This window comes from Drosophila willistoni (genome assembly GCF_018902025.1).
Source record: "Drosophila willistoni isolate 14030-0811.24 chromosome XL unlocalized genomic scaffold, UCI_dwil_1.1 Seg141, whole genome shotgun sequence".
Taxonomy (NCBI): Eukaryota; Metazoa; Arthropoda; class Insecta; order Diptera; family Drosophilidae; genus Drosophila; species Drosophila willistoni.
In genome coordinates this window covers 4351981-4379576 of record NW_025814052.1, presented here as the reverse complement: position 1 = coordinate 4379576, position 27596 = coordinate 4351981, and the positions used below count along the sequence as shown (strand labels likewise).

At 33.7% G+C, this 27596-nt stretch overlaps 1 protein-coding gene across 1 annotated transcript; it reads right to left on the bottom strand.

Annotated features, from left to right (window-relative positions):
- Positions 1 to 1700: 1700 nt before the first annotated feature.
- On the bottom strand, positions 1701 to 26711 carry LOC6648549 (tyrosine-protein phosphatase corkscrew). The gene is made up of 10 exons (XM_023179089.2): positions 26635 to 26711; positions 24847 to 25034; positions 24649 to 24775; positions 6242 to 6404; positions 4204 to 4501; positions 3201 to 4138; positions 3025 to 3115; positions 2764 to 2953; positions 2174 to 2688; positions 1701 to 2096 (listed from the first exon to the last, which is right to left on the bottom strand). Exons 1-10 carry the CDS (start codon positions 26646 to 26648, stop codon positions 1924 to 1926), a joined length of 2697 nt encoding a protein of 898 aa, XP_023034857.1. The 5' UTR covers positions 26649 to 26711; the 3' UTR covers positions 1701 to 1923.
- Between the last annotated feature and the right edge of the window lie 885 nt (positions 26712 to 27596).

Sequence of the window (27596 nt, the reverse complement as noted above, 5' to 3'; positions counted from 1 at the left end):
GTTGTTGTTGTTTGTCGAGTGTTACAAAAAATAATGTAATATATGTGTATATATAAAAATTTATGTATTTTTGTATATTTGTTTTTTTTTTTTGTAGCCATATTGTTCTGTTGTATATGCATATAATTTTTTATATTTTTTATATTTCAATTTTCTTAGCGTTTGGGTGTGTGTTGGGGAGGGGTAAAGAGAAAAAAGAAGAAGAGAAATACACAAAATAATTCACTTAAAGCGGAGACCTCAAGGTACTGTGCCTTATGCACATATTGCATATTAAGTATTTCGGTTGTTTTTTTTTTTTTGCAAGACTTTACTTATAATTAATTAATTAAAAGAGAAAAGAACATACACAGACATACAAACACACACACACACATAATGTGTGTACATCTGCGAGATGAAAAAATTTACAATTACAACTACAAATTAAAGTTGCTAAATACGAATTGTCATAGGCATTAAAATGATCCATTTCAAATGTAAACACAAGGTATATATTTTATAAATTTGTTTTTTGTTTGTTTGTTTTGATAAATAATTAAAATTAATATTTTGTTTTTGTTTTTAATATATGCATGTAAAATTTTCTTGTATAGAGATATACGTTTTTGTTTTTAGATGTATATTTTTATATATATTTGTAAAAAAAAATATATATTTTATTTTATTTTTTGTGTTAATTTAAAGCAAAATTACAATCAATAACTGGCGCATAAAAAAGACGAAAATTAAAAAACAAAACTGAGAAGTAGATGATGTTTAAGTCAAAGCAGAGTAAAATTTTTTTTTTTTGTTTTTTAAATCGGAACGGGCTTTTGATTATTGTGGGGAAGGTGGTTTGGGGGATAAGTGTTACTACAAGGACTAGTTGATAAAAGGAAAAAAATTGTAATTTTAGATATAGGTTTGGTTATAGAAATAGTTATTTAAAGATCGGTTTTCCCTATGCAAGTATACTTAGACTATTTTTTTTTGTTTCTTTTTAGACATTTTTGTTTGTTTATTTTGTTTTGTTCACTTATCTAATCATCTCTCTTCTTCTTTTCTCTTCTCTAATTCTCTCTCTCTCTCTCTCTATCTAACTCTCTAATTTCTTTCTCTCTTCTCTAACTATCTGTTCTTTCGGGCTTCTCTCTAATTCTGTTCATGTTTCACGTTTACGTTTCTGTTCTCTCGAATCACAATCAACGCTTTGTTGTTTTAATATATATATATATATATATATATATATATATATATATATATATATATATATATTTTTGTTTTTTTTTTTTTAAGTTTAAATTTTAGTTTTTCATTTTTTTGTTTTTTATTCTTTCTTTTTTTGTTTTTGTTTGTTTGTCAACACTTACAACACTAAAACTTTATCTGATCTTCTAATTCATCTTCACCTGTTTTTAATCTGTTCTGCTCGTTGGCTTGGCTCGTCATCATTTTTGGGTGTGTTTAAGGTATTGTTTGTGGTGTGGGGGGAAGAGTGGGGATTGGGAGTTGGTTATTCGTTAAAACTATTTTTTGCTTAGAACATAAAAAACGCCTGGTTAAGGTATAAAGAATTAGAACTGTGTATTGATTGGCTGATTTGTTGTGTGGTTAAAGAATCTTATAAAATAGAGCGAGACATTTACATTTAAAATAATAATAAAAAAAAAATCTAATTATTAGACAATTAAAACAAACAAAATAATAATTAACATACACACAGGCATACACACTCACACATTCACACACACACACACACTCATACACGCACAGAAACAACAATAGATACAAGGTGCAGGTAGTGGGTAGTTTTGCTGGGCAGGGGAGGCGTTTTGTGGACTCTGGAGAGGAATCAAGCATGTCAAGAGTTGAGAATTATTTTTGTTTTTGTTTTGTTTTCTTTGCATTTTTCGTTCCCAAAAATATTTAAAAATTCATTTGTCATGTTTTGCGTGGCGGAGTCGGTGGCGGCAGCAATGCTGACGCCGATGCTGACGCAGACGCCGACGCAGACGCCGATGCAGATGCAGGCGATGACGACGACGACGATGTGGACGACGACGACGACAGTTGCCTCATGCTGATCAGGTCTTTGGGAATGTTTTTGTATTTTGCTGAAAGATTATGGGACTGGTGAGCAACTTGAGTATACCGGGCCGTGGCCGATTCGGCGGTTCCACTAGTTGCTTACCTGCTGCCGCCTGCTCCTCTCTAAATAAATTTGATTTACGCATTACCCCGCTACCACCACCACCACCACCACCACCGCCGATGCCAATACCACCGAGTAAGACATTTATGTTGCCATTGCTACCATTGCCGCTGCCGCTGCCGCTGCCACTGCTGCTGCCATTGCAACTGTTGCTGATGTTATTACTGCTGCTGTTGTTTCCATTATTATTATTATTATTATTTGAGTTGCTGCCGCTAATAATGCTGCCATTGTGTGGTGGTGGCAATGGCGGTTGTTGTTTACTTAGATGCTTAGTGCTGCTTCCGACTCCGACTCCTCCGATTCCTCCTCCTCCTCCGCCTATGCCTGATCCTATTGATGTAGTTATCATTGTTTCCCTTTCCCTATCCCTATCCCGTTCCCCTGCCGTTGCCCCTGGCGTTGCTGGTGATTTACTTGATACTAAACTTATACTAGAAATTGCTGGTGGTAATGGAGATCTTTGTGAATCGTTGCCAATTTCGCCCGTGTATCTAAAACAAAAGTAAAACCAATTAGTTAGCCTTTTGCTCTAAAAGAGAGAGAGAGTATTAAAAGAAGTAACTCACTTGATATTGGTATATTCGCGCCCAACTTGAAGGCTTTGCTCTTCGGCCCGTTTGCGGGCAATTAGCGTTTGGATATAATGCTGTACCGCATAGTAGACAAATTTATACTGCGCCTCGGTCTGGACAAGGCCAGAGCGTTGCGAGCGTACCATTTGGATTGTGCGTTGTATATCGATTTCGGTGTCCAAACCTAAGTGAATGTAATGAAATCAGGATGATTAACATTCGTAAGGGTTTTAAAGAGTTACTAGTCACACATACCATTGCGCACAATTTGATCCAAGATCATGTCAATCACAATAAATGTGCCAGTGCGTCCGATTCCCGCTGAGCAGTGCACACAAATGGGACCCTGTGGAGGAGGAGGCGGAGGAGGAGGAGAAAGCATTAGCATTAGAGGAGACAAGTTCAATCGTTTTTGTTAGTTATCAACTTACCGGTTTCTCACCCGCTTGGGCTAAATTACCCTGCTTTGTGTTGACATCCTGCAGAAAATTGAGCACACATCCCGGATCGGCGGGCACACCATGATCGGGCCACACTTGGAAATGATAATGATAGATCCGACGCTCTGGTTTGTCTCGCCAGGAGACAAGAAACTCACGCAACGTATAATCGCTTGTGGAGTTCTCCGAAACGCATTGTATCTTGGCTGGGCCAAATTGTTTGCATTGTCCTTCATCGGGCCAATATTTGGCACATTTCTCCTTGCCGCGCTCATACTCCTTGGTGGTCATAACAATAACCCGGGTATTCTCCTGCCAGATCATGTTCCAGAAATCGGTAACCGTATTGACCTGCTGGGTAAACAGACATCCCTGTGTGGCGATATACGTCTTGTACATTTCCCTTTCACGTTCCCGTTCCCGTTCGGCGACTGTGGAATAAACCCCATACGGAGATGGTGATTCAGCGCTATGCTTTTTCAGCAATCCAGCCAGACAACCAGTTGCCACAGCCGCTGCATTCGCTGTGGCTGTGATGCATGTGGGAGTTCCTGGTCCAGTGCCACTGCCACTGCCGCCGCTGCTGCTGCCGGTTGTCCCGTTCGTCGACAGCGATTCACTACGTTTGTGTTTGCTGAGGGAGTCGGATTTACGATTACAGGTGGCACAATTGCTGTACGGCAATGTGGCCGATTTAACTGCACACTGGACACAGGTCTTGTTGATCAGCTGACAATTGGGACAATTGCGCTGCGTCTGGGCGGCCGTACAAGCTGGACACGAGGGCACCGAACTATTCAGGCTCTCCGACGAGCTGCTCATATTGTACAGATCGCCATCGGTGGGTAGGCGTATATAGTTGGCATTAATATACTCGGCTCCGGGCACACTGTGCTCCACATCCTGCAATTTGACACGCGTGTGATCATCTGTGTGGATAAAAAGGACATTTAGAATTTGCAAACTTCACTTCATCTTCAATCATTTCACTTACATGGCAATATATTGCGGTAACGATTCTTCAGACGATTCTCTGTCTTGTAGCCTTCGTTGCGCGAGAATGTATCACGACTATCCTGCTGCAGTGATTCGAATTCCTCCCAGAAGCCACCTTTGACCAGCTGCTCGACCCGGGAATTGATCCCAGCTGCCGTAATGCGTGTGGCATTGAATGGCTGTCGGAGATGTACCACAGTTCCACACGTCTCCACCATGGGATTACGTTTGTAGTGCTCGATCAGTTCAGAGAGTGTGGCAAATGATTCACCGCCGCCCACGTCGTACTTCTTATCCTGTAATAAAAATAAGTTATATGTATTCATTATAGTAAGTTCTACTAACGGTTATGTTCCGCTTGACAATAAAATTAATTAACATAACACACACACATACACACACACACAATAAGCCCAAAATATATTAGCGAATAAAATCAGAAACGTGACTTAAATGTTAAATGAGGAAAAAGTCTAAGTGCTACTCATGTAAATGACATGACTTACTGGGATGAGGCACTTTACTTGCCTTTGGCTAGAACTATGTATAATAAAACAAAAAAAAAAAACGTCTTATCACCCCCTCTCATCACCCCTCACCCCAACAATCTTATACAATTTACATTAAGACCTAGTGGTTAGATAACAATTCACACAAACTCGATTTCCGTAAGTGTTTTTTGTTTTTTTTTTGTTTTTTTGTCGTTTTTGCCTTTCAAATAATTCAAGTTGATTTCTTAATCTTAACGTATTTTTGACAGTGCCCTTGGAAAAAACAAAAAAAAAAAAACAAAATTTTAAATATCGTAAAAGATCTAGTAAGAAACATATTGCCTGACAATAACAGAGTTTATTTCAGTACGCCTTCAGTTTTTGTTTTTGTTTTTAACTACATTGTCAAAATGATATGAAAACATTTTGGTTTAAAAAAGGAGTAAATCTATGGATTTAGTTATATATAGCGAAAACTTTTTGTTGGCATATTGTTTATTTTAAGGCTAATCAAACAACCTTTCAATAATGAAGAGAAATATGTTTGCTAAAATTTCTTTATGATAACTCAATTAAACGGCTTTCTGAACTTGGATTAACGTTCTAAATTTAGACACACTACAGACATTAAATAGAATCAAATATATAATAGTTTTTTTCAATAGATACTTGTAGGCGTTTTAATCTTTCAAAGCACATTAAAATACAATTTTGATGTACATTAATTTATAGTTTATGTGTCTGTAAGCTATTTTAATGTGTTGAAATTTATTCAGCCTAGCTTAAGAACTCTTAAAAGTTGTTGAAAATTATCTTATTAAATCTTATTGTTAAACTTAAAAAATAAAACAAATGGAATCTAAACTATTGAGTTGCATTTGAAATACTCCATACAGAAGATGCCAACGCACTGCTTGTTTAGTTGACATTTGGAAGTAGTGAAATTTGTTGAAGCGCTGTTAAAGCTATGTTAAATGCAAGCAGTTTAATACTGTTAAATATTACACATACGCGACATTGGTCGACAGCAGCATTTTAATTCTGCTTTTGAGGCCTAAAAAGGTCAAGTTGTGGCTATATATATATGTATATATATAGTATATAGTATTTCTATGTGGCAAAAGTAACATTGAACATTACAAATTGCATACTTATATGTATGTATGATGTAAATAATGTACATATGTATGTACTTAGCGCTATCGATTGACATCAGCCAAAATGAGCTGGGTGAGACCAGTGGACATTACTTCGACTTCTACTTCTACTTATACGTATGCCGTAATATGCAACAACTACACTCTTACATATATGTATATATATACTTATACAATTCAAGGTCAAATGATGAGGAACTTTATGGCCAGTGCCAGTCATTTGCCAACAACTTGTTGTTGTAGTTGCTGCTGCTTGTTGTCAGGCTTGCTATATATACATATATACATACATATATCTTAAAATCGATTTGCATTTTTTGTTTCATATAACCTTATACACACATATATGTATCTATGTTTGTTTTATTATTCTGAAGGGTTTACATACCTGCCATCTAATCATGACATGCGTTACTTTATCATCCGTTCGAACGGAAAGAACAAAATCACCAGGTTTACTTTGAGATTCACGCACAAGAAACGAACCATTCTTGCCACGTTCCAATATTAATTTTTCCGCTTCCTTGCCAGAAAGATTGCCATGAAACCATCTGCAATGAAAATTGTACAAGCAAACCAAACTAAAATTAGAAATCAAATGGTGCCGCAAAGTGACAAAAAAAAAAACAACCAAATTATGCAAAAATTCCACAAAATACTTCAATTGACTGGACTAACTAACTAACTGACTGACTGACTGACCGATTTGACGATTCTCGATTGACTATTGGCTATTGACTTTGACTACGTGCGCGCTTGAAATGCAATTACAAACTACAACACGCTGTGGTGCACAAAACAACACATTTTAAAAAATAAAAACAAAAACAACAACCACAACAAAATACCTACATACAACGAATGTCTGAGAAGCGCGCAAAAAGCAGAAACGATGCCGACAAGTAGTAGTAGTAGTATGTAGTAGTAGAAACGACGAGTAGTAGGAACTAGGCAGTGCAAATATCGAATCGTATGCAGCAAGTCAATACGAGTATGTACATATATAGACTCCTACTTACATCTACAAACACACATGTATGTATGTACATGTGGCTATATATACTTACATCTACCTATTTGTAGATGTGTTGCGTATAAGAAAAACAGTCAAATGGAAAGCAACAACACACACACAGACATACGCACACGGCATGAAAAGAAAAAGTGCAAGTTTTATGGCTTATTCGTTGTTTGAATTGGCAACTGCTTGCACTCACTATATACTATATATACTATCTATATATATATATATATATATCCATCTGTTCCTATATAAGTCGAAAACGACTGGCTAACTTGCCCAGCCAGTCAAATGATCAAACAAACAGATCAATATAGTAAGCATCTTTTTGACTCAGAGATTGTCTTAACGAAAAACACCTCTCAGCACTGCTAGCTCTTCTTCTATACACCATTGGATCAAGGGTGGATTGTTATATGTAGGAATAAGATATATGGAAAGTATTTCCTTTCCCAAGATCGATATTCTACCACCTAAACTGCTCAAATTTCGATATCCAATGCCAATTTTCGTTACTATATTATAAATGTAGATCCCAAAAATATGTTATCCTGATCCAAAAAAAAAATAATAATAATAATATTAACAAATGAGCCAAGTTTAAAATACTTTATCAATTCTTAATTTCTTCTACCTTATTAAACAAAAATGTGAATGGATTATTTCCAATTTAAAGGATGTAGACAAAAGAGAAAGTAAGATAAAGATTTACTTTGAGAACATCTTTACTGAATGGATTTAGATTATACAAAATAAGTCCAATAATATTAAAAATGCCAAAGATGACCTTAATCTAATAAAGCAAAGTGTATATCAATGGGTAAAGAAAAACACTTTAGAGTATGGCAAATTGCATATCGTTTCTATTTTGTTATTCATCATTGTATTAAAAACTAACTAAAAGACAGTGATTCATAAGCATTTTAATAATTCAATTTTATTATTAACCTTCTGATTTAAAATGTAGTTTGGCTTTTCTTAAGATGACTCACATTCAAAAACAAACTCATTTATAATTTTGTTGCTAAGACAGTTATAGTTTTTCGATCGAAATTTTTAAGTTAACGAAAGCGATAAAATAAAAACGTGTGGTATGTATTCTAGTCCCGCATCTAAGCGAATCCGCTCCTGTTTATTGTGTGTTGAGGCCGCCGCCTCTCAATAATTCGGGTAGGTTATTTTATTTTGTTTTCTTGTTCTTCTTTCTGTGCATGATTAAATTGTTTCGGCTAACTATTTAGCATAAATAACACTAACTTAAAAAACTTGCTTTGAATTTCATATCATCGGCATTCTCTATATCACCCCTTCCTAACCCCCCGCTCCCCCACGCACTCTGTTTCCTCACAATGTTGTTGTCAACGTTCCGCTGTGATCTGCTATGCTCTGCTCAGAGTTCGTCGCCTTTATAACTACAACTACATATACATACATATGTATACATATACATACATACATAAAATGGATACATATGTAGTATAAACTATCATAAATCGAGCGAAATGTGCAACAACACAATCTATTGACATCAACGGGTGACAATCAAATGGGGTAGCTGGCAGAGAGAGAGAGGGAGAGGGGGCAATGTGGGTGCTTGGTAGGGGACAGCGGCGGCAGTTGTCCTTAAGCCGGTTTTAGTTTCACTTATTTTGTGTGTGTTTTTCTGTTTTGTTTCTGTTTTTTGTTTTTTGGGGTCATAGATATCATAAAATACATAGGTATATATTAAATGTATGTGGCCAGTTCTCTCAAAACACAAAAAAAAAAAAACATTTATTGAATTATTTACATATTGTTGTAGGTGACACACACACACACACACACACACATACACATACTTAGCACACAATCATGTGTATACATGTAAGCAACAACTTAGAATTTATTTGAAAAATTTCAAATTCTATTTGTTTTTTCTTTCGATTTTGAGCAATTTATCTTCCGTATGTGAGAGCTATTAATAGAATTTGTTACAAACGGGCTAAAAACAATTAGCATTACATTACCGCCCCGATAAACCCCGCCCCCGTCACCCCGCCCCAACAGTCCGTATCTATCATTTCAATGCTTCATTGGAAAGCGTGCTTTTAGGTGGTAGGAGAAAGAGAGGGGGAAATATATTTGTTACACATTCAAGGTGGCTAACGCCGCCTTCAGGTGAGAGAGTGAAACAAGAAAAACTAAACAAAACAAAGCCCGGAAATATGGCTAAGGAAGTCCAAGTTGAATGATTTGAACGCCTAGAATTTTTGTTTACTTTAGAAACCATCGAAAAATCTTCAAAAAAACCGCTTTAATTTGCTTTAAACTTTAACCAAACTTTATCTGTAATCTAAAGTGTTGATAGTAATCAGATTACAGACTATAAGAATATATAATCAAAGTCGTATCTGTTCATTACTAAACTCCTTAAGCTTTCAATTTGTAATTCTTTATCAAGTGCCAAAATTTGAAATGAAATCAAAGAAGTTAAAAAATAACCCAAGAATTAGAAACTGGAAAAAAAGCCATAGAATTTCTTAATTGGTTAGTCCAAAGTAGTAACAGATCCTTGAGAGATCCTTGCTCAGTTTTTCCTCACTCCAAATGCCAGATTTCGTGCTGACCCAAAATATTTCTCCATTTCAGATTTGAAAATGTTGTGCTAAATTTATGATATAATGATACAAGACAATATTCTGCTTTACATTATCATATCCGATTTATTTATGAACTGCGCATTCTTTTTGGTGATTCAGAGACAATATAGAATGTATACATATACATATATGTGCGTATATAGATATGCGGGCATATGTATCTGGAAAGGTTTCACATTATTTACATAAAAGCAATTCACAGATTTTGGGTTAGGCCAGCTATTAGCACATTTCTTATTGTTTACCTCGCAAAAAAAAAAAAAACAAAAAAAAATGCGTGCATATACAATACATATAGATTTTTCTTGACTTTGTTGTTGTGTTTTTTTATTAGCTATTCTTAAATATTGAACAACTCTACTCTCTCTATATATATATATATATATAAATATATATATATATGTAGGTATAGTATATATGTATATTTATGTTTACACTGACCTCCAACTGTCTGAACGATAATCAGCCACCCTTTATTACTTGATTTCACAAATTTGCCAACTTCTCTTGATCCTTTTTTTTTTTGTTTTTAATATTGATTTTTATATTTAGCATTATAATTTTAAATCGGCTATGTCGACAGAAAAACAAACTTAATTTATCTGTCGCGTCAATCGGTGAGAGATTTCACAAAATATCTTTACAGTTACAAAAGCCCGGCATTCATAAAAAGCAGCGCCGCCAGCAGCACCTTTACTTAAGGTCAATAAACAAAGAGACAAATGCTATATAGGATATATAATATACACACACACACACTATGTATATATACATCTGTATATAATTATGATCATTTGTCATCATCAAAATGATATTTTTGTGTGCCAACGCACCGAGCTTGGCAATTCGGAACTGAAAAACTGCAACAATGATGGCTTTTTGACTAATGGGTCGGTGGTTGGTGGAGGGAAGGAAAGACAATTCAAAGACAGTAACATAAGGAATATAAATATAATTTGTTTTTCGAGTTCACTCTTTCTCGTACATGGCATAGATATATCCTGTTTAGGGCATACCAAAAAAGTGTCCTACATCCAAGCAAAGAGTATTGAATAGTCGTTATTAATACATTGTCTTATTCATTTTTGAGTTCTGAATGAATTTGCACAAATTAAACCATATTCAAAAAGGCAACAACAACAACTCAATTTCGTTGTGCAATTGGGGGGAAAAAAACGGAAATATGCAAAACGTAGAAATAGTCAGGGCAAAAAAAACAAAAATATATATATAAGTATATACATACAAATGTAGCCATATAGAAAGAGGCATAGAAAAGAGGTGAAAGGAAGGAAGGGAGGGCTTTTAGACAGATGGAAAGACAAACGCATTACGAACAAATGCAAACTACTTGTACATATATTTGATATGATAAATTGTTTATAAACAATATAGACAGAGATAGAGATAAGAAAAAAACCGGAGAAAACAACAGCAACAACAACAACAACAAAGAGTGGCAATAGCAAATGCAATTTACTATTGACAAATGACAGATCTACCAACTATCTATCTAGAGAGAAGGGAGAGCGAGAGAGAGAGAGAGAGAGCCATACACTTACTACACCTATTAAACCGACTTCAATATGTTGACCTAATGTGCCGGGTGAATTACACGTATCTTGGCATAAACGAAGGTCAGTCGCGTGATATTTTCCCCGTCCCTCTTTCTTTGCCCACCTGCTAACAGAGTTGCGGAAATAAACCAAGTTCAAATGGAAAGTTAAGTTATTGAATGGAATATGTTGAAATATTCAACATATTTATAAACATTTGATTGATGAACAATTAGAAATGAGTTGGAATACTTTCTACTCCAATCTCTAATCTAACCAGTCTAGTTAAAATGTGAACAATAATGAAAATCTAGCAAAAAAAAAGATATCCAAAAGATAGAAATGTAAAGAATTGCCAAGATAACAATAAATTGTCTACGTTCTTAGTCTGGGGTTAGTGATTGCTTATCTTACTTTTATATATTTAACAAGACAAATCTTTGCCAATTCCAAGTAATATTATCTAAACATATATAGTATATAGAGTATATATGCCTAAATATACATAGATTAACTTGGAATTTCCCTTATTGTATTTTGTGTAGAGAGAAACGGGAAATTCTTTATATCTTATATCTGCAGTCCCAACAGACGACTTGAAATGTGTCTAAAGTTATCTAATGATATGAACTAGAGGAAATTCCCCCTTTAAGTATGTAATAGACTGTGCTTACATACATATATGAGATGTCAAAGCTAAAGCTGATCATAATTGATTGACAATTTGAATACATTGTAACATAATTGCGACTTTAATTTTTGTCGATATTTGTTTTACACAAAATTTATGAGTTTTTTTTTTGTTATTGTTTTTAGTTGTAAACACAATATGAGAGAAATGCAAATATGATATCATCATCAACAAAAATGTTTCAATTTGACAAATTTTCCAATAGGGTTTTTTTTTTTTTGTACAACATGACGTATGTGTAATGTAAAAGTCAACAAAATTGAAAGGAAATTAAATTGTTTAAGTTTTATCCTAGCTAAAATTTCGATCTAATGATAATAATTGGCCTGGCATGCTATATATGTCTAACTGATCTGTTTTGTAAATGGCGTGGCTAATTTCATTAGATCTTGTCAGAGCACTAAATATAAAAATCAATATGAGAATAATTTAAGAATATCATAAATAACAAACAGACACACACACACACACACACTAACACACACACAGATAGAGAGAGAGAGAGAGAGAGAGAGAGAGAGAAAGAGGTAAAGAGATATGTCGGGGTGAATAAAGATATATTCGCGCGTGGGATAAGAGCAAGATTTGTTTACGCATTTGATTTGATCGGATCTGATCTGGACATATGCCTTAAATGGCTACTTTGTTTCGCTCTTTCCCCGTCCATCCCGGCCTACTATCAACAACAACAATTCTATTCATTCATATTAGAATGTCCAATTTATGAGTTGTTGTTGTTGTTGTTGTTGTTGCTTTTATTAAGTGATTGTTGTTTTAACTGATGCTCTGCGTAAATATTTACTCATTTTCCTCGGTATTATTTTTTTTGTTTTGCGTGGCAATTTCAAACACATGACAATTTTGTTGCTGCTGCTGTTGTTGTTATTATTATTGTTTTTTTGTTTGTTTGTTATTACTGTTGTTGGCTTATTAGGGCCTATTATTGACTGCTGCCAAATTGAAATGTGATTTTAAGTGTATTAACGTTTTCTTTTTCGTCATCGTAACAAACGCATGACAGCAATTCAGCAATTGCATACAAATGTTCAAATCAAATTATCTTTCCTTGTGAATGATTTTCCATCTCGGAAGTAACTAAGAAATTACAATTTAAACTTTGACTAGTTAGAAAAAAGAAATCAACATGAAATTAATTATATACATTAAATAGAACGTTAAGAGAAGTCCAACTGGTTTTAGAATGTTTCATTACAGAAATAAATTAAAGCCAAATTGTTGACTTTGGAATTCAAGAAAGAAAGAAATGCAATTAGTTTTCCACTTTCTTTTTTTTCATAGCATACATTTGTGAGAGACATTCCAGAAAAGGAAGCTTCACTGCCTTTGAGTGGACAAAAGGATAATGACTTACTTATAGCTATGCAACTGGAAACGCATTGTGGCCAACAATTGAAGGGTGCTTGTGGAACAAACACCACCAAATGCGGTGGGAAATGGTGGCGGGGTGGCTGACCATGATGTGGGTGTGGCGGGATATGAGGCAGCACCACTGCCCATGCCATGTATGGGACTCAAACGATGCAGGGATTCAGTGGATGTCGATGTGGAAGGAGCTGCCGATGCCTGAGCTGAGACAGGGCGACGTCTGTTGTGATTCTGATTGTTGTTGTTGTTGTTGCTGCTGCTGTTATGAGCCACGCCCTTAATGATCAAAGCCAACTCATCGTTGGTCATACAATTTTTGCATTCACGATTTGCATATTTTGTTGCCTTTGTTGATTTTTTGTGTGTTGATGACTTTGTCTTGGATTTGCCGCTGCCTCCGCCTCCGCCGCCTCCTCCGCTGCTGCTCTCCCCTCCATAATGTGCCTGGATGGCACGCTCGTATTCAAAGTTGCGTTGATTGTTGTACGCATTGGTGTTGTTGTTGTTATTAATACTATTATTATTATTGTTGTTGTTGTTAATATTATTATTATTATTGTTGTAGACTTGTTTCTCTTGCAATTTGTGATTTACCACATTGCCCAGCGAACTGGACAATTTCTCAATGCACTTGTTAAAAAGCATTTCTGCGTTTTTTTTGTTTTTGTATTTTTTTCCGGTTTTTACACTGTTTACTTTTTTGTTGTTGCTGTTGTTTTGTTTTTATTTTCTTTGTTTTTGGTTAGCAAATTTTCCTTAATTGCTCACACTTGTTTAAATAACAAGACAGAAACTGTGTAATAATTAAATAAACACACACACACAAACAAACAAACGAAAAAAAAAAACATACACTATATATTTGAAATGTTGTTATTTAATGATTGATATAACCAAATCAATAGGTTCTTTTCTCTCAATTGTGTTTTTGTTTTTGAGGATTTTTATGTTTCAGTCATTTATTTTGTAATTAATATCAGTACTTTTAGTTATTATTATTATTATTATCAAATGATTATTGCACAATTTTCTTGAAAGCCAATAAAACTTTGTTCTCGTATGCCTTCAGTTTGGCTGTTTTCTGTTTTGCTGGACTTCCGCTGCTAGGACTTCCGTGGACTCCCAATGTTGCTGCTGCTTCATCCAGACGCGTTTGTGCCGGAATCAAGTGCTCGAAAACAAATGCGGATGAAGGCATAATCTAATATACTCTAAAGGATTTTCAAATTAACTGAAGAACAAGACGATCACAATGCGTTACGATCGCGCGCGCGCGCTCTTTTGTTTCACTTTTTGGCAAAGATAAAGTGATAATGTGTGTTGTTGTCCCGTTGAACCGCAACTCAAGAATGAAGCTGACACTCGATGTCTCCAAAGCTTTTGTCAAGGTGGAAAAGCTGCTACGGTTGCTGCTGGTGATCGTCGTTTCGTTCTTGACTCTCGTGATTGTCGCTTGATCGTCGTCGTCGTCGTTGTCACTCGTTAGGTAGGTTGCTCTCTCTCTCTCTCTCTCTCTCTCTCTTTCTCGTTGTCTGTGGTTTTCTCACTTTTGCTCGGTTTATTTGTCTGCCGCTTTAGTTGTAACGTTTTCTTATTTTGGGGTTGCGTTCTAAGCGCTCAGACTGTGTGCTGGAGAATGAATGAATCGAGCTTGAGTGTGTCCAGCGCTTTTTGCTTTTAAATCATCATCCCTCTACAAGATGGTGGACCCCCTCTTACTTCTTACCTGCTGCTCCCTTACACACACTACTGCTCCTCCCTCCCAACTGTCATCGTCAACTGTTTTGCTTGTCATTGTCTTAATCATTGTCAATGTTGTTTAAAGTTTTCGAAACGAAAGATGTTTTACACCTTGTTTATATGAAGGTGGGCGTTGATGACCCCCCACTCCTCTCCCCGACCCCATACTAACACACAACACAACAGACAGAATCCTATCCTATCCCTTCAAGTACAGTTGCATCATGTTCTAAGAATAAGTTGTGAGACACTTTAAAAATTGCTTTTACTTTTCCTTTCCTTTGACTTGGTGAAGATTTACATTTGATGACTAACTCTACGAATTGTATGAATCAATTGTATGCCAAATATGGGCAAAAACACAGAGTAACAGTCGCCTCCTGCCACCGGAAATGAAATTGAAACCGCGGGCTCGACAATAAAACAAAAGTTAAGCTATCGACTTCAAGTTACCCTGCAGACATAACACAGAGACACTTTCATACACTAACAGCATTTAGTAGCTAGTAATATAGTTACAACACACAATGTAATAATATAAAAATGTAAAAACCGGTTGTATTAAAGTGGGCCCTTAATATTTTCTATTAATTATATTTTGTTATTTTCAATTTCAACAAAATACATTTAATTCAAACAGTCGATTTGACGACTAATCGAGAATATATGTATTTAAAATGCATAGAGTCGAATCGTTAGTTTGTTTATCTGATCAATTTTCGAAAATACATAGATAGAAAGACTTTTCGTTTCCGGTTGTCTATCTAACCGTTCGATTGCATTTAATATGGTTACACAAGCATGGTCATAATAATAGGTACATATGAGTTATCTATACTTATTATTTAAAATTAAGTTATCGATAATTTTGTTAAACTTACACTTTTGTTATAGTATCAAAAACCATTAAAAATTTAAAGAGAATTAAATTACCTAATAACTTGACCATAGCTGTACAATTTGGGAATGTTTAATTATCAATCGAGAGTTACAGAACTTAAGCTAAAACATAACATCTTAACATCAAGTATTCAATTTCTGCTTAATATATAGAGTATATAGACAGATATATGTACCTAGAGCAGCACTATATTCCTCTCATATCTAGGAGTGAGAGCAAGAGAGACGACAATCTCGATAAAAAAAAAAGAAACAGTGTCGAGTCTCTTTTTACAACGCGCAGGCGTAGACGTCAGAGGCATGGAAACGTGCCCGGCATATTTGGCAAACATTTTTTGTTTTTGTTGTTGTTTTTTTTCGATTTTTTTGACGACGTGCGACAGTGTCAGGCCCGAACTAAGTATGAACTGTGGTTGGATGACAAACAACAACAACATGGTTCATTTGGTTCATTTCGTCATTGGTTTTTCGTTGGAATCAAGCAGCAGCCACAGTAACCATATGACAACACATCGAAAATGTTTCAAAGTCAACAACAACGACTAAAATGTTCAAGCATAAATCAAGAAAAGTGTTAAACAAAAACCCCACCACATGATTTACATATACATATACATGCATAAGTACTTGTGTATAAAACTTATATAAAATCGAGGAAAACGGCGAATTATGAGGGGGGAGGGGAATCAATCAATTCCGCACAAACGAGGCGCCAGCTTCAATATTGCCTCTCGTGATCGTCAAGGATCTTTAAATCGACATTCAATATGTTGTTTGGTATATCCCCTCGTTTGCATTATCAACTTTTATTTATAGTTAATTGGACATCTGATTAGGAAGTTTTTCTTCTTGCTGATCTCAACTTGATCTTGTTACAAAGAACTTTACATACATAGTAGAGTTGGATAAATTTCTAGAAAAATTATATAAATTTGATTTGACCTTTTATACTTATTATTCGTTTCGTTGTCTAACAGTTAGTTGCTAATATTTTCTTAGATAGACAGAAACTAACTGCCTCTTCTCAATTTCAATCTTTTTTCTTTCACTTTAAAATTTTATCATTTCGTCAATCATTGTAGAAATGAAACTTGTTTACATTGTGCCTAGCAAACAGCCATTCACATGAACAGACTTTCAAATTTAAGCCTTAAATGTAGCCTTTTATGTTAATTATTTTCCAAGTGATACAAAGTCAGTGGTTTTCTACTTTGCTACTCTGAGTATGACTGAATCCTTTAGAAATTAGTCATAACTGGCAATCTTTTAAGGACTTTATTAATATCAGGTTATCTCCCAAATGTAAATTGCTTCATAAGTAAATGCCAATAGTTCAAATTGAGGCTTTAGGATTGATTTTATGAATCAATAGCTTAATGCCTTACAAATGTAAATCCAAATGACTTTCAATAATCTTGTAATCTTCAATTCGATGTTCTCTTTAGAGGATTTTTGGATCCAAAATTATTTAAAAAATCAAATGATCGTTAATTGATGTGCAGAGGGGAGAAGCTCGGAGTCGATAAATAAAGTTCATTTGACATAAGCTTGGTTTCAAAAATCATCCAAAGAGGATATAGATTCTATTGATTAACTTTTAACTTTGCGTATCCCTCAAATTATTCGAGTTCTCTACAGCACTAAGAATAGGCTTTGTGATTAGTTTAGAAAATCCAATGCCAGTTATCATTTGGGATCTCCTTTACATTTAGGTTTAAAAACCTTTGCTTAGATTTTACCTGCTTTGCGGCTCAGGTATCTGTTATGAAATATTTAAGAGTCAGTGTGGATACTATATCCTATATGAAGCCTAACAGTCTAATCAAATTTCATTTATCTGATTCAACAGATTTAACTTTTGCAAACCTTGTGAAGTAGTATCATTTTGAGCCTATTATAAAGACTTTAAAGAAGACAAATTTCTTTGGGACTGCATTTTTAATATAATCTGCTGTAAAAATAATTTATTTCAAACATTGCAAAGTTTGGGATTGTTTAAAACTTTTGCTTTTGGTTTGTTTTCTTTCTACCTGTTTAATATATATGTATATATATAATGATGTATATGTACATAATTTGATGTGTTTGATATGAGCACCTAATGGATACACAGATTCAGCAATTTCAATGCCAATCCTGATATAGCGACCTTCACAATCCCGAAAACAGAGCCACGAGACACTAAGATCGACCCAACGACCGTATTTGGGCCCAACAACAACAACAGCAACAAGAATAATAACAATAATCATAATAATGATGATGGGGGAGAGCCTCAAATAAGCAAAAAAAAAAAAACAAAAAACAAAAGAAGGAACAACAAAAACAGCATTAAATTAATAAATAAACATAATTTATTGTTATTTTGTGCGCAAAATGAAGGCATTTAATATGCCAAGCGCAAAACTATGCGTCAATTGAACGAGCCTCCTCCCCTCCCCTCGTCCCCTCTTATCCCACTGTTTATTTTCAAATGTTTGACATTGAGTTGGGCACTTTGAGAGTGTGCCGGGCAGACGACAGGCTCCGTGGCTCATGTATCAACTCTCCTACACTTACCCCGAGTGTTTGTGGGTTGGGGTTAATAGCCCATTTGGTTTTGATCAAATTGTCTTGCCCAATCCCAATTCAAATTAAACATGTTTCAAATCAGTTTTTCATTTTTACTATATTCGATTGTTGCCAGAAAGCAGATTGGGCACGTAAGTTGTAAGAATAGAGGTGTTAACGTGCCTTATATATAGTGCACTATATATGGACATGATTTAGCTGATCAGCTCCTTCTATGATGTTTATTAACCATTTTCACGATATGAAAAGCTAAAAATGCATATGCACTACTTGAAAAATAGAAATAAATGCTATAATTACTTTGAGATTTACGATTTCTGGGGTATCCCCCATACATATATGTATACTAAAATAACTCAATACATATTGGAGATTTATGAGAGATTTTTGCTTATTACATAAGGCTAACAATACTTTCATATCGGTAAAAACTAATGCATGAAATGCATCAAACAAAAGGATCATCGTCATGATCATTAAAATCATTTTGTGTACTCTCTTCGGTTCGATGGCCCGTTGGTAGATGATTGTGATTTTTTATTATTTTTCCTTTTTTTTTATTATTTGGTTGTTCTTTTTATACAAGGGATTTACCCTGAATGTATAATTACTGACGACAGATGTCTCAGGCCCATATATATATGTTTGTATGTAGGTACATATATCCAATTGTATTTGCGGTTGCCGTTTTGTACGACAGTTCGTGCCGAGAGCTTTAAATTGAGTTCTCAACCATTTAGGATACAAATTTAAATTAACTAAAGTGTGTGTTGGGGTTTTTGTTGTATTGATAATGGCATATGCTTTACTGTATGAGTGTGTGTGTGGGTGTGTGCATAGAAAAAGATCTATCGATATATATTTAGCTTTTGTTTTTTTTCTTTTCAATTTCATGAAAAGCCATAAATACACTTGAGAGGCATCTATCTAACAATTAAAATCTATGCATAGAAAATCAATCCTGTTCTCTAGGAATGAATTCGTTTAAATCGAGATATTAGTTTTGAACCAAAAATAGAAAGAAGATGTTTACTTCAGTCACTATTAAATCGTTGCCTTTCATCTGCCTTTCATAAATTAAACAAGGCCTGAAGAAAAAGTTATTTAGTAACAAAAAAATTGAGATAAACAACATTAATTTTGTTCTCAATTAAAATGTAATATAAAATATTTTGATATTGACCAAAAACCTTTAAAATTTCAAGATTATCTAAGAACATGTTGTTTATGGAAATTTTGTTAAGACACTAATATTGAAAACACATATATAATAAAGGCAGATGGATGTGAATATATCGACAGTCTGTTAATAAGGATCAAACATATATATATTTTATGGGGTTAGAAACATTTCAGACTAATTATTCTAATACCCCCTCCTGAAAGGGTATATAAAGTACTCATTATGATTTATTTTTTCAAGGAAATCGTTTCAATTTTTTTTTTATTGTCGTAGTCAACAAAAACTAGATTTTTTGAATAACCGAATGGTAATTGTGTGATATATCTTATGGATTTATTATCTAAATTTTAGTTAACTGTAATGATAATAAATTGTTGTATGCTATATTTAGAATGTTGATATAACTTTGCAACGGTAAATGTCACTTTCGAACTTTGTACCTATTATTAAACAAAAAGTAGAGCATAAGGAAACTATCTGTCATTTAAATAGTGAGAAAATATAATACAAAACAATAATTTAACAAAAAACGTGACAAGAATTAGAATTTCTGATAGAGTGAGTAAGACAGGACACTTCTCTAGTCCTTGGCTAGGCTAGTTCCCTTGTCTATTTGACAGACTTTCTAAACCAATATCATTGAAAATCATTGTTTTTATCGAATATCTCATGGTTTGAATTAAAAATCAAAGTGATAATTTAATTTTGTTCTCTCTCCCTTGTTTGCAATCTATAATTAAGAAATTAAATCGAAATACGCATTAGATTAATTTAATGATAATTAAAGTTGAGTTATTCGTGATCCCATAGAACATTCGATTGTTATATAAATTGGAGTATGCAAGTCTATACCTACGATGCGAGGGGGAAGTACTGCAAAAAAAGCCACAAATTGCAGTTTCATCATATTATAGAGCAAAATACTCCGATATTTATTGTATTTACCAAGAGTCTAGATATATATAACTACATATATGTACCTATATAATTGTAGCAAAGTCATGATGGAATGAGACTTGCAAACTTGACAACTTGATCGCTCTAGAGAAGATGACTACGAGATATATGTACATACATATATAGGACACATTCTTTGTTATCGGATGACAAAGGTGGAATCGGTGGAATTTTGTGATAAACATATGATAAAATGCCTTTTGTCTGATGTTATACCCCCAAAATGGATCAGGATCAGTTAGTAAGTCAGTCAGTCACACATGCATAGTGGAATGGGCAAACAAGATAAATAACAATAACAACAACAACAACAAATGGTATATGTGACTGGTAACACGCAAAATGAACTGGATAATGTGGGCGTTATTAAGGAGCGTATCTATCGTGTCATGTGTAAACACTTTAAATGTCTGGGATCAAAAATATATATACTCACAATTAATTTGATTTACGTATGTATAAAAAAAACAACATTCATTATTATTGCCATAGATATAGATACAGATGCGATCAGTTACGGATATATGTAGTTCATATATACACACATACAAACATATATATACATATACAGGTAAAAGCCGAGAGCTTTACTATAAGATGACGAGAGAAGATGGTCAGGGGAAGGTTGAAGCAAGGCGGAGGGGACAACTTTGCGATCAACGTGAACGGCATAATTTATATAAGATAAAAACTCATTTCATTTTATAGGCTTGTCTTAATGGCGAAAATTGAAAACATTTAGTATTTCAAAGCACTTGAAAACAAAATCCAGCAGTTTGTAGGTAAAGCAAAGGTGAGTGGGATTTACATCAGAACCTAACAGCCCAACACGCCAACACACACACACACACACACACACACACACACACACACACACACACACAAACAATAATGAAAACTTAATTGATGAAAGATTTGCTATTTTGCTCCAATACGCCCATTTGTGTGTTTATTTACCTGAAATTGGCATGGGTAAGGAATTTTCGCATCGTTGTTAATCGCATTGAAGAAAGTAAAGCAACAATTAACAATTATCATCATCTTTAATTACAACAATTAAGCTAAACTGGCAAATCGCAATAAGCGAATAAGCAACAACAACTTTGACAATAAAATTGACATTGCATTGCAATTTGATTTTTTGAATTCAAAGTTCAAGATCTATGTATGTAACCAACCATCCATCATTAGAGAAAGGGTAAAATGCCAATATTATACACGGAACTAGAAAGTTCTCCTCTCCCCCACACACATTGAACGTTTCTCACTCAATAACAAATGAAAGTAATAATAAAGACTTGATTCTATGAAAAAATAAATCACATTTTTTTATTATATTGAATTACTCAGTTAGTTAGGAAATCAACTTGCCCGAAAACCAATTACCTTACTAAAAAAAAAAAAAGAGGTCTCTTAAGAAAAGACTTACTTACAGGTGACAAATAGCCAATTTTTAAAATGAAAACTATTATGAGTTAGAGCAAATGTATAATAAATAGTGAAGCTGATCATAAGCAAAGAGCCTTACTTATTTATGTGGTGTAATTATGTTAATACTAATCTTTAATGTTAAAAATTTTAAACGTAGTGTACATATGTAAATTCATCTTTAGTAGGCCCAATTATTGGTAAATGTAGCAGACATAGACTCGTAAATCTTGTAAGTTGAACTAAGTTAACAATGTTCATTTAATATCAACAGCTATATTACAATAACCTGCAGGGGGAGTCTAAGAGGTCTGGGAGGAAAAGGACCCCCTCGAAATATCAATATTTGGAACAATTTTGTTGAATTTCTTTGGTTAACTTTACGCTTAACTAGTGAATTTTCAAAGTGATGGAACATTTGTGATTATTCGTTAATCAAAAATTGTAATTTTTTAATTGGTTATCCACCCAAAAATAATTCTTAGATCTGCCCATTATATGCAGTATTGAATAATCCAAAGTAATTTTCAATATGAACTATAATTTAGCTAAGTAAATATATTAAAATTACATACAGTCTTTTCAAAACTTTTTTATTAGATTTTCAAATAAATTATGATAGTAAAGAAGTTCAGAAATATCTATGTATGAGTTTCCTTTTTTTTTTTTTATTAATTCTCTCTACTATAAATAAACTTTAAGAGTCCAGGTTTAAGCCTTAACAAATTTGGAACCCAATGAAATTTGACGTCAAAGTTTTGTGCCAACTTTGTGATGCGATCAGAAGCAACAACAAAAGATAACAAAAACAACAACGAAAAAAAAGCATATACAATGCTGATATTTTTGTACCTGAAATACGCAAGTAAGTATTACACAAGATCTTGAGCTATAAATATGCGAGAGTTCGACTTCAGAGTTTATAAATATAAACCAACAGAAAGTCACGTCACGACACTTTTGGCCGACGCTGATGCTAATGATGATGATGATAATGATGATGCAGTGCAACCAAAATGAGGAACAGGACAAGCAAGCGGGATGAGGTGAATCGTATGGTAGAAGGTTTCTTAGGGGGAAGTGTGGTAAAGAGCATTAGCACACCTAAGTTCAAGTTAAGTTTCGATGTGATATTTTTTGTTTTTATTGTTAATATACTTAACACAGTTTGCAAACAAGTATCTCCGCCAATACCAGTTGTGTGTGTGTGTGTTTCATTATTTTTAAAAGTATCTCTCACCGTCTCCGCATCAGACCAATTTTAATTTAGTTGCAATACAAGCCGGTCAAAGTCAGTGGGCGTGGCCGAAATCAATAAATATAAACAAAAAAAGGTAGCTGACCCCTTGGACTGACCGTTAGGATGAATGCGGAAAATGCACATGCCAAGAAGAACAAAAAGAAGATGAAGAGCAACAATAAAAATAAGCAACAAATGACACACATACATAGAGCCAGAGACAATCAGACAGGGTCAGGAGATGTTTGAAAAGATCAAGGCGGAGAGGAGGAGGAGCTGTGGTAGTAGCAACACAAGACAAGAAGGTAGGGAGATAATATAAAAATTTCAATGACTCTCGAGAGGTTCAAACAAAAAACAATAAGAAAACGAAAAAGACGTACAAAACAGAAGAAATATTAATAAGCAAAAGAAATATAATAAATAACACAAAACAAAAATTTGTTGCGCGTGGGGTTGTAAAATGGCAACAACAAAAGCCAAGTATGTGTATGTGTGTGTGTGTGTGTGTGCGCGTGTGTGTGTATCTGAGCGTGTGTGTCTGTGTGTGGGAGTTTCGTTAAATGGAATTAGAAATTATTCACACATTTCATATTAATTCAAAATGAGACACAACTTCTCCTTTACTACCAAAAGCCAAACATATTCAAACATTCAACAAATTCTATGAATTTTATTAACAATTCATGGAAACGATAGACTATGACTAGAATATACCAGTAACTAAACGTTTTTTGACAAATTTTTTTAAATATTTTAATACCTTTGTCTACATCGATTCCCCCAAAAAAAAAAAGGTGTGAATCACTTAGCTATATAATTCTTATTAAGGGAACCTCTTATAAGGGCTCTAAATTTATAGATAATTGTTACCTAAAGTTAAGAATTTGGTGGATATAACTTTCATTTAGTCTAATTGTAAGTTTAACCTGGATTTATGCACTTAATTTCAGCTTTGGTGGGGTCCTTTGCTTTATTTGAATCGTTTTAAACATAATATATAACATAGCAAACACACGGGAAGAATTTCTTTAGGATTACTTCCTAAGCACATGAAAGTAGATTTCATAGTTTTTGGCAAGAGTGTGAACCAAAGGACTTTATAGTCAAACAATGTAGTCAACAATCCAATCAGATAGTATAACAAATTGTAAGAATAGAAACCAATAAGACCAGCGAATAGGTAAACAGGCTCCTTGATTTTTCCAATACGAAAGTGAATAATTGACAAAGTTGTTATATATCTATTTAGTAATAGACATGTATCATATTTACTTGCTGACATAAATCATAAAGTTATTTATTTAAAAAATTACAAATCAAACAGCAATTTGGGGCTTACATATCAATAAAACTATCTATAAAAATTGCAAAAGTTGAAATTTTAACTGATCTTTCTACTTAAATATCATTTAAACATTGAACTGCTAGCGATATTTATATTATTGATATTTGTAATATAAGTTATCGGATGAGGACTTACCTTTCTGTGGTGGGTTCGGCGCAAATTAGCGGCTGTTTCAACTCAATGGCTTGGCCATTTTTCTCCTTCAGCTCACCATTTTCCATATAATATTGTACCAGTTCCGGCAGTGTGGCGAACTTTTCACCTGCGATTTAAGGTGTTGTTGTTGTAGTTTGTATGTAAATATATATATGTTTCTGTGTGTATGCAACTTACCACCATAGAGATCAAAGAAATCGCCATTGTTTTGAATTTTAATGTGTGTTACCTCATTTCCACGGCGCACAGAGAGCGTAAAAGCGCCTGGATTCGAGGATGAGAGACGTGCGAGAAATGAACCATCAAAACCGGCTTCCTGTAGTAATTTTTCAGCTTCGATGCCAGATATCGTTGGGTGGAACCATCTAAAAAATAAAAGGTATTAATTAAAAAATATTATTTTTTTTTTTTCAAATTGTTAAATTTTTCTGTTTTTTGTTTTGCGTTTAGTTTCCATCACTATAATGTCATTGTGATGACTTTTATGACCTTTTTGGTCATTTGCAATTAGCATATGTGACTTTAAAATTCCCATTGATAATGAATATTAAAGGCTAAAAATATTAACTGCTGTTTAAAACAAAAAAAAATAATCTGTATTTTTATAATTCCTTTTAAGTATTTTTAGAAGCCTAAAAATATTTGTCAAAATGTATTCTTTTCTAAAATACTTTTGAAAATATTAAGTTACGTTTCTTTTTTGGTTTTTAATTGGTGTACTTCTATCATTTCTAGTTCAGCATGACAAACTGTGTTGAGATAGGTCAAGTCCGTTAAAGTTCTGTCTCACCCTTTTTTTTGTATCAATTTAATTTAGACTATTTTAGACTTATTAAATAAGAAAGGCAACGTAGTTACCCTTTTTGGGGTATACATATATAGTCTCTCTTGTCTCGTCTGTGACTCTGCCAGACATACTGATATACAAATTTTTTATTTAAGATATCTTCAAAAAAAAAAAAAAAAAAACGAATACATTCTGTATTTTTATAGTGCTGATAAGGCAAATGAGTTGACGATAAACCTAAATAATAAATTTATAAATAAAATTTTTGCACGCAAAAATGTGCAATTAAATTTTATATTTATGTGTGTATTTTGATTTTTTAAATTTTTTCTTTTGTTTTATTTTTAATCAATACTATTATGCACACTGTAAAGAGAGATGTCGAGACAGTAAACTCGTTTTCAACGTCAAAATAATTTTCTGATAACAATGATAACCGATTCACATGGCAACCGTTAGAAATTTGATTTGTTATCTATTCCACTAGTTGCATTAACTGAAACAATGTTAAAATTGCATTTGTTTTACCGTTGAAAAGCGTTAACTTTTTAAATAATTCAATGAAAAAATCTACAACTGGAAACAAAACTCTAACCAGCCCATTTCACTTGATGTTGATTCTAGTTGAAACAGTGACGGATTTTAATAAATTAAAAAAAATAATAATAATAGTTTTAAGAGGGGTTGGTTGGCGGTGATGCAAATGTTCGCCCTGAAAATCAGCTGTTTTCCCAAAATTCTGCGCGGTAGCGGGTTGGTTTTTTGGCCTTTACACAATTTGTCTCACCTGTTCACCACCAATTTATTGGGCTCTTCGAGGTAAAGAAGAATATTATTATTTTAATCGGAGAGAACCACAGAAACTATTTTCAAAGACTCAGTAGAAAGACCTCCAAAGAATGGACCAGATGAGCTTTTAGATATTTAATGCCTGCGCCTTAACAATCCCTTAATTCCGTATAATTTTGCATGGGTTTTTAAAGAAATCTGATAGTTTGAGTGATGGTGTCTAAACGGGGGAATGGGGAGCCAAAAAAAAAAACCAAACGAAACGAAAAAAAGAACCCCCCGCCCCTGGGATCCGTCCCTGAGTGTGAGTGTTAGTGTAGTGAGAGGTTTTTGCGTGTATTGGTGAGAAATTTTTGCAGTGTGTACATTGTTTTTTCCTATTGATTTACCTTCGCGATGACATTTTCTTATTGAATGCGCACTTAAAAAATAAATAAATGTTACACTTAACGAAAAAAACGAAACTTATGTGTATATGCTTTTTGTTTTAAACTTATTTTTACAATTGGATTTGGAAAAAAAAAAACTATAGGCTAGGCTAGTCGTAGTGATGGGGAACTAGTCGATAGTTGTCAACGAAGACGTACTATCGATAGCTATGTGAGCAAACAATCGATAACACGCTTCTTTCCGCACAGTGGCTCCAGTTACGACAACGTGGCACCGCTTCAGTAACGGAAATTTAGATTTAGAAGCGACACAATTCAGTTCAGTATTATTAAACCATTCATATATATTTTAGTAATTGTTTTCAATTCTTTCTTTTGATAAAAATTTAGTTGTCTTACACGTCACCCAATGGCAGTTTACTTTAAAAAGGGATTGAGCATTGCTGTGAACTATTTTAAAATAAAAACACATTTTGGGTTTATTTTTATTGAATTTTTCTCATTGTTTTATTTAAGCAATTTAAAAGATTTTTTGTTATTTCTTTCTTTCATTTGTTTTGTTTTGTATATAGAGAGCATTGCATTGCATGTATACATATAATAATGTACTTATTTTTGTGTTTGTTCTTTTAGTTTTTTGTTTTGCTTGGATTGGTTTTGTTTGTTTTTCTAATTTATCAAATAAATATATAATTTCCACACTATGTTCGCCTTTATGATGCGACAATTTCATTAACATGGACATTTCTTTTTTTGTTTGTTTTTGGGTTTTGTTTTTTTTTTAAATAATTTACAAATACACATCAAAGTTGTATCCCACATACCATATATTAAATATATATGTAGGTATATATACACATATACTTTTTTGTTTGTTTGTTTGTTTGCTAAATCGTGTTTTCCTTAGAAGCGCAATCGTATAACATATATGTATGTAACTCTTATATATGCAAAAAACAAAT

Excerpts from the sequence above, each read along its gene's own strand:
- LOC6648549 (XM_023179089.2), bottom strand. Across the intron at positions 24,776-24,846 it reads TTTCTTTGATCTCTATGGTG|GTGAAAAGTTCGCCACACTG; the intron begins GTAAGTTGCATA and ends CTTAAATCGCAG. Across the intron at positions 4,139-4,203 it reads TTACCGCAATATATTGCCAT|ATGATCACACGCGTGTCAAA; the intron begins GTAAGTGAAATG and ends TTATCCACACAG.